This window comes from Aulonocara stuartgranti, assembly GCF_965226115.1.
Source record: "Aulonocara stuartgranti genome assembly, chromosome: 11".
NCBI classification, from domain to species: domain Eukaryota; kingdom Metazoa; phylum Chordata; class Actinopteri; order Cichliformes; family Cichlidae; genus Aulonocara; species Aulonocara stuartgranti.
In genome coordinates, this window is record NC_138947.1 from 12,469,470 (window position 1) to 12,481,083 (window position 11,614).

Sequence of the window (11,614 nt, forward strand, 5' to 3'; positions counted from 1 at the left end):
GATGTACCTAATAAAGTGTATCATTATATCATTTTGTAATGCAACTAGCGTCCAGCAGAAGGAGCCCGCGTCACCTTATTTCACTTGTGCTCTCTGCGTAAGAACTGAAAGGAAACTCATTGATTTTCAGTTATTTTATTCTAAAACAAACACAGATAGCAGATTAACAGGTACTTCGTACAAAAGCTTCTCTATTAAACAATGTCTCTAGGCATTTCATTTAACATTAATAAATATAGAGGAAAAAGCTGTTAGGTAGAAATCAAAACATCAAAATCACATTGATATGTACAACAAGAAGGTGACTGTCTGCGCAGTGACTGAAATGCTTTACAAGAAATATTAAGAAAAAGGACGCCTCTCACGTGTCTGACTTCCCAAACATCTTCATTTTTCTTTCCTCCTCACAGTTTCATAAAGTGCCATACTTTTCGTTGGAGGCTTGACAACCATATATTTACTTACAAACAGCTCAGAGAAAAAAAATAAATAGCCCATAAAAATAATCACAGGGTGTCGCCCTTATAGAGGCTACAGTCAGTATTTACACTCTAAAGCATTACACCGCTCACACAGAAAGGGAGCGGAGTCACGGAGGAGTCAGCAACGAAGACAAAGACACAATTCAGATAAACGTGTTAATGATTCTTCACATCGTGTGTCCTGACGGTGGCGTTAGCTACAGTTTATTGGCGCTGCATTGCTGTATGTGAATTTTATAATGTTGTTAGGAATTATTACCCCCTGCTCTTTGAGTTAATCATCATTAGAAACTTAAAGCAGGGCAAGCAAAAACACTTGCATACAGTTTGCAGTACTACACGTAAACTTAGACACACATCGCTCTCTCTAATGCAGCTACATTAAAGCGGACATTCTTTATGCATATGCGCAGACACGCAAGTGTGTGTCTGTGTGTGTGTGTGTGTGTGTGTGTTTGTATGTGTGCTGATAAACCCCTCCCACCCCCTTTTTTCCTTCAATATTGTTTGGTTTGGTAGTTGTGGTCTCTGATGTTCAGCACGCACATCGGAACCGTTCACTTCAGTCGACATCGAACAGGCAGTTGGTGCTTCTGAGCCCTTCTCAGCAGTAACTGATTGATTCATCTGCCCAGCTGGTTCATGACTTGATCTCGATGACTTTGATGAAAGGAAGCGGTTTGTTGGATGAGGTGGACAGCTTGATTGGTTTGCTGTAGTGATGAGAGGAGGATAAATTATTTTTTAGGTGGAAAACAGCATTTAACGCACCTAAATGTGTTGTTTATAGGTAATATATTGGAAGAGCGCTGGCAAAATAAGTCACCTGTAGACAATCTGGGCGTTGCGTTCTGATGAAAGGTAGGAATTTGACCTTTGTCCTCCCAGAAAGTAGTCCACCTGGTCGTGCATTTCTCGGTTCTGCAAACACAGGGAGATTTCAAAGGGTGCAAATTATAATCACAGAACAGACACTGGCTTCAGCTTTTCTCCTTTCGTCTTCTCTCTAATTGCAGAGGCTGGTCTACGTTTTACCCTGACCCTTCAATTTAAATTCCTCAGACATATTTTCTTACAGAAGAAGCTGTCCTCACCTCAGCCTCCAAAAATGCCACTTTCTCCTCCAGCTCTTTGATCACGCGGTCCCGCTCCTGGATCACCATGCGAGAGTTCTGGAGCTAAAGACGAGCAAACATGGAGACAGACAGTGAGCGATCCCTACGCAAAGAAGACGGAGACAATGTATTTGCTTTATAGAGCCACACATGCTCATCCCACCTGCTCGATCATGTGTCTGACTTTCCTCTGTTGGCTTTTCAGCATGTCATCCAGATGGTGGATCTTTTCTTTGAGTATGGCCACCTCCTTCTCCAACTGCTCAGTCCTAAAAACACACACAGTATGTTACAGCACGCTATTGAACACGCTATTGACAGATAATTGATAGGTGGAGAGTTTAACACTTATATGTGTGTGTGTGTGCTTATTAGCTGACCTTTCCGCCCCTTTGTGGCCCTCCTCTCTGATCTTTCGCAGTTCCCGCAGTTCATCTTCACGGTTGCGGATGGCCTCCCGCAACGTGGCGCTCTCCTGCTCCATTCCTCCCAGCAGCCTCTGAAGCTCATCGATGCGCTGGTCTTTCTTCTCATTGGCTTCTTCTGTACTCCTCAGCTTCTCCTCCTGGTCACTCAGATGCTCTCTAAGCCTGCTGCCTTCAGCCTGGATTGGTCAAAAAGTTTTGTTCTAAATATCGCTTTCATGCAAATTATATAAATATGTATGTGTTTACTTTGTATGTAATATGCACGATGAATGCAAAGCCAGTGTAGGTTACCTGCAGTCTCTCTTTCTCCTCCAGGTGTTTCTTTTCTGCTTCCTGCATCTGTGCATACAAGCGCTTACTGACTTCTCTCAGCTTGCTTCTCTCTGCTTCGTCATCCACGTCCTAACAGAAAATAAAGCGCTGGATTACCCTAATAGTACTCAGATGTTTTTAGAATGATGTAATCAATACAATGATGGCCGAGTCTCGTAAGAGCTCTGTGGGTGTTGCCGCTATAAAGAAAACAGGCGTGTCCACGTGCGTCAGTGGTGCAGCTGGAACATGACCTGCGTTTCCCTCCTATTTGTGCCTCCCACACTTAGAGCGAGTAAGGTGTCATGTGAGTCACAAATGTTGCTATAAGTGGCGCAAAAACAGTAAAAACCAAACACAACAGTGTCAGCTTCTTTGTTGTGTGTGTCTGCAAAACACTGCTGACACGCACAACAAGAGGATGCGACAAATGTCTGGCTTAGAGTCAGCGAGGATGAAGCATGCGTGGAATGAAGGGGGCCTGAAAACAATAACACACGCAGGCAGCGGTACATAGTGTGCCGGAACAGCTCTTCCGCGCATTTTCTTACACCCTGGGGTGCTGTAAACGTAGCTGCTTTTTGTCTGCCATTTTAATCCTCTTTTTCCTCCCATGATGACACCACATTCTATCTGTGAGCCTCCGGGAGGTGATCGCTTTACAGGAATCTTATAGAAAACGCAAACTGACGCAGATAGCCCGTGGAAAAAAAAAACAAGACACCACAGGACTGAAGCTATGATGTGCATACGTGTGTTTGCTCACCTGCCCGTCATCTTTAGCTCCTGGTTTAGTGGATGAAGTGCTCTTTCTGAAGGGGATTCCAACCTTCCACCCATTTGTGTGCGGCTGGACAGATAAAAGGAGGAAGTGCAGATGGAAAATGTTAAAGACAGTGAGGGGAGAGCTAAAGGAAATGCCATCAAGAGCTCAGGATGCAAGGCTAACAATGGCTTACCTTGTTTTTGGCTGCCATCTGCTCCCTCAGAGTCTTCAGGCAGTATCTCACCTGTGTGACACAAACACACAAAAAAGATATTGTTATAAATTAAGATATTATCTGAACATGTATGTTTTCTACTTGAGCAAATAACCAACACAGGAAAGTCGGGAGCTGAAGGGAATCACGAGAGAAAAGAGGCGTATGAGTGAGGATGATTTTACAAGATGCAAATTCTTACATAAGTTATAAAACAGGGACGACAGACTGTAGAGTTACTGTGTGCATTTGTGTGTTAGTGAAACAGCCAGATAGATGCTGTCCAGACACTGACCTCCTGTATCTGTGAAACTTCATCTGACAGCATCTTCAGGCTCTCTTGGTGTTTCTGCTGCTCTTTTCTGCGGGCCTCTAGATACACCTGAAACAAGGACATACATGAATGTATATACTGGTTTAAAACCAACAGAAGAAAAAAAAACAAAAAAAAAAAACACAAACAAAGAAAATACAAAGAAGCCTACCTTGATGATTTCTACCTGCTCCTCTGTGGATTTGACTGGTTCAGAGGTCAAAGCAGTCCTCTCGTTGGCTGGCTGCACCAGTGCAAAAGCTCGTCCGATTGGCTGGAGATTAGCAGACATAAGAGGAGTTCACAATTGGGTTTTTGCGTGAATAGATGGGTGTGATAAATTTCTAAATAAAATGTCAAACTAAATTCAGATGATCCAGAAAGGGTTTGGTCATATTTACAATCAATGCTGCAACACAGGATTCGTGAGAACTGGCAGGAATGAATCTGACTGATAATTAATACAAAGCTTTTTGCCAGGACCGTCTGCATGCTTGGTCAAATTAAACTGTTAACAGGCAAAAATGAAAAATTTCTTCCTGCGTGGGTGTGAAAGACCGAGAGCCTCTGCAATCAGGAGCCAGACTTTGAGCACTAATTACTATGGAGACTAACCCATAAACATCTGGCCAAAACGCAGAGAGGGAGTGAGAGAGCGAGGGGGGGGGGGCATGCAGATAAAGGTGGAGACACGTTATGCAACTGTGCTGGTGGTCCCACTGGTATTGGTATAACAATGGTTGTTTTGAGACACTGAGTGTGGGAACCCCACTAATGAAAAGCTGATGGCATCTTCTTACGCGGCTGGTGTCTTTTCTTTTTCCTTTTTTGAAAGCGCAGCTGTTCTGAGCTAATTACTGAGGATCGTAGAGAAGATTAAGCAACTGTCTGAACCTTCAGATCCAAAAATGGGGTGAACAAACCTTCAGCACTTCTTTTCTCATCCGTTAACATTTTAAAATCAATTCTCTCAGTTTAGCCTAATAGGTGACAAATCTATTCAAATATCAAAGACTCGTATTTTAAAACTCTAAACTCCAAACACGCTCCATCTGCTGCTGATCTAATGCCCAGGATCTGCTCTGTTCTCCCTTCTGGTGGTCAGAAGTTATCAGGTACAGGACGTGCTTACCTTGTCCCTGTGCTGCTCTGTGCTCCGAGCCGCCGCCTGGTTCTGGTCGTGAAGTGTGAGCCGCAGCCGCCTACACCCCTCCTAAAAAAGGCAGCGAAAGTAAGAGGTTGATGAGGTGAAGCCACAAAGAGACGGTTATGTGATGGAGAGGCTGATTGGGGACTATTTTGAGGAGGAGAGGGGGAAAAAAAAAAGAGGAGGAGGAGAGACTGAGTCATACTCAAAGAGTGAAACAGAGAAGGAGGGACAGTGGGGTGGGGGAGTATCCAGTAAGAAAGTGTGCTATAGGAGCATCAGAACGAAAGAAAAAGTTTTCTCCCTGCTGCACAGGGACAGATTGTTTGATTTAAACCAATTGCTACAGACGTCAGAGGGACTTAGGCGGAAACCCTCCAGATGCTCGCAGCCAACTGGAGACAGTGGCTGGATTTCTGGGAAAGTACTCAGCAAATGTAATGTCAAGCAAGACGGAATATTTCCATGGCAACATAACCTCACAGTAGCCATAAACTGTCTGGCACACTAACAATACAAGAGGGCGGAGTAAGATGGAGGCAAAACAATGCACAGAATCAACGCTCGAGCAAAACGCACAGATATTTTCTTTCAGTCACAGGATAAAAGTCCCAAGGACGGGACTCCGTGTGTGTCTTCCAGTACACGGCGGCCTCTAATAAACAGTGACCAGTCAGCGTCTGTGCTAATGCAAGTATGCGGATGTTTGGGAGGAGGTCGGAGACATTATATAACTCGTTCCAGCCAACACAACTTGTTCTGTTCATTTTCCCGTGGGTATTCACTGTGTCCTCCTCAAGTCACCGCCAAACAACTCTAAACAGAAACTAATGTATGAACGAGTAATACTTCCAATCAGATTAACTGGTGATATATTACATGTAATCAGATAATTGGTTAAATCGTAAACAAAATGAACATATCTGTGTGTGCCTGCTCTCTGGTGCGTTTGAGTGGGAGCGTCTGGTCATGTTTAGCCACTTGTACGTTAATAGTTTATTCCTTTGTGTTCTTTCGGTGCTCATCATGCACCACAACAGCCCTACCTACATTTTGTTACCTTGCTTTTCCTTTCATAGACACTGCTTTAGGCAGCGTCACAGCAATCTCGCCTAAATGTCAGTTTAATTGGCGTTACAGAACAGCGATCAAGTCGCACGATCTTCATCTGCGGATGGACTTTGCCCTGCTGTCAGTTATAGATGCATGTTGTTCTCTGAGCCTTTAATACAACTCGGTGAAAGTGCGGCTAGAATGAACATTCGTGTGCGATTTCCTTTATCAACAGCTGTTTCTGTTTTGGTCAACAACTAGAAGAGAACCCAGTGAGCCCATCCTCCACTAAGGTCAATGCCAGTTTTTAAGGCATTTTGTCTGGATTGACACTTTAATGGGTCTTTCCCTCCCAACAAGCTTCATGATCTTCAGCTTGGTAGTTTCAGCCAAAACCTTCCCTGTTCTCCCCCGTAATTATAAGGAAGTGTAGATAAATGAAATGCAAAATCACCTGTCTTCAAGTGATTTTTGAATGTAGATGAAATGCCACTTACCAAGCAACTCATTTAAAAAAAAAAAATGTATCAATGATGGATAATAAAAACAAACAAATAACCAATTCTAATCTTTCTAATCTCAGCTTCTGTCCAGAGACTCTGTCTCATGTGCAGAGTGCGTCTCGATTCTGACCAGACGAGGGGAAATGAACTCGCTCGTGTTGCGTAATGCCACCATAAAAAGCTGCTGTAAAAGAAAAGCTTTGTGTTTAGAGAAGGTCTAGGGCTAGATTAGCTGGTTATCTTTTCAGGATGCAGTGGAAGGGAAAAGGCAGACAGCGAGACGTGTGGGACTGATATTCAGGAGACATAATAATAGAAAATGAATGTAAAAAAGGAAATAGAGTAATAGTCTTGGTGGAGGTCCAACCACAATGAAGAAAACTCCCCTTTCTTTCTTCATGTTCTCCTCTCAGATTGCAAATGTCTGTAAGCTCTAACAGGGTGCATGACTGGGGGAGGACGAAAGGGGAACAGTGGGATAGTTGTTAAGAAGGAATCCATCATTACACGACTTTTCTGGACTTCCACAGACAGCCAAACAAAGAGTCCACTAATCCCAGCTCTGAGCTATTCAGTCTCTCTGCTGGTTTGCTCTTTTATGTCCGTGGACACACAAAAATGCGGTCCTTTCCACCTTCAGCAACAACCTGTAATACTACACTTCCCGGGAACACGGACAAAAGGACCAGTTGGATGAGCTTATAGACAGTGACCCACGCATGGCCACTGACACGCAGAAAAACACACATACGAGGTTAAGTGCACACTGCCTTTATAATGGCAGAAACATGACAATGAGCTTTACGCACAGAGTCCACACAGCTGGGTGCACGACAATGGACACAAAAGATCACGGGGTACCTGCAGGCAGAAAGGCTGAAAGGATACGAGGATGCTTTTCATCTCAGACTTTGGCATCAGGAGGCTGTAACTGAGGGTTGACTAGCAGTTTAGGAATGTTGCTGTTAAACATGCAGAGTTTCTGGATTTGTCCCTTAGAAATCGATCCCGCTTAAAGAGGAAAGAGTTTATATTTCCGAACAGAGGTAGGAGCAGGTATCGCGCCCTTTAATAGTAAAGCATCCCCTTGTCTCTACAAGTGTACTTCCTGCATTCCCCAAAAAGAAACATCCTCTAATGTGTGTGTGTTTGAACAAACGTCTTTGAATTAAATGACATTCCTCCTCTCTTGCACTGCTTTCCCACACGCTGCACAGGTGTCACTTTATCTTTTGTCCAACTGCATCGTAAACCTCGGCCTTTAAAACGACAGGTGCAATCCGAGCATGGCCGCCAGTGCTTCCTGTGTGCTTTCAGGTAGTTTAGTAACAATGTTCACACTGTTATTGAGTTTCAGTGTCTTTCTTGCATAAAGGAAACGGGAATATAAACACATTTGTATGGAAAACCTTTATTTCAATAGGCGTAACCCAATACACCTCTTACTGCATCACATGCTCTCTTGACACAACTGATTGTCTGAACAGCAAACACTAACACAGGGAACTATGTGATCAAAGATTAGGTAAACAAAACTACGGCTCGAAGCTTCAACACCAACTTATCGGTAATAGAAACGGGATTTTATGACCACTTTTATATTCTGCTCCACCCAGCTTTGGCAAGCACAGGGAGTTTTACACAAAACCACAGAGATGAATCAAAGTTAATCAAAATAGGACTGATGCACAGTTAAACTGGTAACTTATTTATCGTTTCAGGGTTTCTTCATGTGACTAACCTGGTGCTTGCAAACCTCCAGAGAGGCTGCTTTTCTTTGTCACATAAGAGAATAAATTAAACACCCACTTTTGGATTTTGGACTGTGCTGAGAAGCTATGATGATTGTTATTCAATTAATCATTTAATCTTAGACCATTACTGGACGATTAGGTGATAATTATAGTGCTGAGCCCTAGTTTATGCATCTGTAGCTCCTGCGGCAGTGAAAAGGTGTCACTGTCCCACTGACTCAGCAGGCTGCGCCAATTAATGGGTTAAATTAGGTTAAGTCCATTTTAAAGAGGACAGAGGAGCTGATTGTTGCGTGAAATGCCATCATGTGAGAACCTGAACAGGTGATGATAAACAAGCAGTCCAGGATCAGAGTTCACAGTGACAGAGGACACTAGAATCCCTATAATCAGTCATTTTTCTGCTCTGTGTGGCAGGTAAAAAAGGTGTTTGCGGGCATATTGCAATCATGTCGCAACACAAATGTGCCAATAAGTCATGTCTGGCCCATTCCCAGCTGGTGATGTCAGACTCTCCTGACTAAGATGACTGATGATGAGAAGAGACGCTGGGAATGTGTTCAACAACATGCAATTGTGACATCACTTCTAAACATTGCCCGAGCTGAAAATAATACCTTGATAAATCCTGCTGTGCAGGAAAGAGAAAGCGCTACAGTTTCAAACAATAGATTAAAAAACCCTGGGATTTCTGGTCACTAGTACTAACCTTAGAGCACTCTTTGTTTCAGAGTCAGTGCTTCTTGTTCCTTCTATTTTATTTTTATCACATGATCCCAGTTCCCGAAAACATACTTAACAAATGAGCTGCTGAAGGCCTCTCTGTGCTACATCAGGCACATTCCTCCTCCTCTTGTATCCTTACAGACGTGTCACTGATAACTGTGTCATTAACTAATCTGTCAGCACCCTGCAGTCGTTACAGTACGCCGAGGTGAAAGTTCCTCGGCTGCTTTTTTAACTAGGAACAGCCATATCAGATGCAAATACTGCAGGTGGGTGACTATTTGACTGCTGAATTTGACTTTGTTAAAGATAAATTTATGTTCTCTGTGAAGCTGATGCAAATGTGCTATCAGCCTCATGTTCAAATGTCATGTATGATTAGATAAAACAAAGACTGGACAAACATAAAGTTTCGTATATTGCCCCATAACACATTCCTGAGAGCTGTTAAGCAGTTGTGTGTAAGTGGCCTTTGTACACGTTGACGTTTATGTCTGCTTTGTAGTTACACAACAGAAGATCTAGATCAGTGGGTCCCCAAATGGTGCGAGACTTTGTGCCAACCATAGATTTTCATCACAAATGGACAAAAAATAATGAATTTAATAGAACTTTAATACATTCATACACATCAAAGGGTCTGATTCATTGTAAGTAAAATAATTTGCCTTCCCGTCGAGCTCAGTCAGACAATATCTAATTAAATTAAGAATTTAGACGACCTTCGGGTTATTTTTAAACAAATATGAACGTGTGTGTCTTGAAAGTTTTACACGTTTCTGTAATATGATTTGATATGAGCTCAGCAGGGGAGCGCTGAGGTGGAAGGTGGAGGGTATCATGTTGCCCCGCAACCTCATAAACCACAGCGCAGGTCAACAGTTTGTTTTTTCAGGTGAGGTAAATGATTAATGCTTTTGCTGTCACGCAAGCAAATAAAGCCCATTCAAGGGATGTAAAGTATAGCTTAGAACTACTTTCTTTACAGGTTTGCAGCAAAGCACACACATAGTGAGCTGATTATTCCTGGTGATCAAACCTTCACATGGGCAGGTGGCACACATACTGCACAAGCACAGCCTTTAGTTCCTGAGTTGCCTTCACTCTCTGTAACTGTAAGCCTTTAAATGATGTGTCCAGAAGGTACTTGTGACAGACACAGATGTTATTTGGATTAATACTGAGCTGCCACCTTGTCTCTGTGGGTAAGAGGGGTTAATACCTCAAAGCCAGGGACAGTAAATGCACCATTTAAAGCAGGTGAAGCCACATAATCAGAGGGCAGAGTACAGACAAAAAATGAAAAATTGAAGAAATAGTAAATAACGTAAATAAATTAATTACAATAAATGAACAGGAAATTATCCACCGTGATTTATTTCTGGTTGGGTCATCCATTGATTAGACCTTCTTCAGTTAAGTACAGCAAACGCACAAAGACACAGAAATCCACGTAAGCTAATGTATAAGTAACTTACCCCATATTCTTGACTTCTGATGTCCTCAAAGGTGCACAGACTTCTCGTCACTCCGTTCATCTCTCACAGAAATAAATACTCCACACACACAATAAATAAAGAATTCAAAGCTTCGTCACGGTGTCTCTCTGCTGACCGCACACAGCAGCTCAGTCACTTTATCAGTCCTCGGCCCGGTAAGTGTGTGAGGAGCTACTTCTCTCTGCACGTCACAGTGGGAGTGAGCCACAAAAGCATGCGACCCGCCCACAAGGAGACCGAAACGGCCAAATAGGGAACTAGGGGAATCGGGAATAGCTGAGAGGGGAGGGTCAGCACCGGTATGACAACTTCTGGCACAGTGACTTCTAGAAATGTTACATCCCGATTATCACACGATGTTCAGAGAGCCATGAAAAAGTAGTAAACAGAGGAATGTGATGGCCCCTTGCTGAGCAGCGGAAGGCAACACCTACTGACTGCTGTCCAGTCAGCACACTGCTCAATGAATTATTGAGCGAGCTTGAACTCCTGACCGAGCCTGTTTAAGAAGACTCTCTCCTAAGATTACAAAGCAATGGAAACCAAAAGACTGAGTTCAGTGATTTGAGGCATTTATTCTTATTATTATTGATGTTGTTGTTGAACTTTTCTCACCAAATTCGACATGTAACTGCAAACACAATTGTTAATATAATACGTCTGCCCTATGTTAACAAATCCCAGATACTGTAGAAACCCATCCAGCCACAACAGGTTGCTCTGCAAACATATCAAGGTGGAAGCAGGCTAATTAATCTTCTGCAATGCATACACACTGTTACTATGGTGATGGCCATATTCAGAATATACAAGTAATACCTGTGGCCTACAGCACACTGGACCCACCCACCTGCCATTCAAAGCTTCTGTTTACAAAGGGCAGCCAATCAGAAGGGACGAAACTTAAAGCAAGGTATTGGCCTTAAAGGGGAGTACGTATAAAAAAATAACGAAGCAGATTATCTCAATTAAACGGACAAAAAATGCGGTAATATGGGGAAAAATAGGTACTCAGTAAGTAAAAATCTGCAATACTACAAGTTGCTATGTAAAAAGCAAAAATATAAGGCAGTAAGATTGCTCTAAAAGTAAAACAATCAAATAAAGCTAAAGAAAACAGAGTGTAATTAAAAGGAGAAAAGAAGCTGTTACAGTGAACATGTGTTACTTATTTATGTCAAAGCTACTTATTTAATGTGTTGCCATCGCCTGAATGTTTTAGTAATTGTGTTAATGTGTTTTTGACTCCATGCATGAATCTGAAGAATTGGTTTTACTGTTTTGATGTTTAATATCCTTTAT

At 42.6% G+C, this 11,614-nt stretch overlaps 1 protein-coding gene across 1 annotated transcript; it reads right to left on the bottom strand.

Moving 5' to 3' along the window:
• Positions 1–119: 119 nt before the first annotated feature.
• tuft1a (tuftelin 1a) lies at positions 120–10,493 on the bottom strand. Its single transcript, XM_082550767.1, has 12 exons — positions 10,292–10,493; positions 4,763–4,843; positions 3,803–3,904; positions 3,613–3,699; positions 3,297–3,347; positions 3,104–3,187; positions 2,317–2,427; positions 1,978–2,201; positions 1,761–1,866; positions 1,577–1,660; positions 1,309–1,403; positions 120–1,195 (listed from the first exon to the last, which is right to left on the bottom strand). Exons 1-12 carry the CDS (start codon positions 10,349–10,351, stop codon positions 1,123–1,125), a joined length of 1,158 nt encoding a protein of 385 aa, XP_082406893.1. The 5' UTR covers positions 10,352–10,493; the 3' UTR covers positions 120–1,122.
• Positions 10,494–11,614: the final 1,121 nt, after the last annotated feature.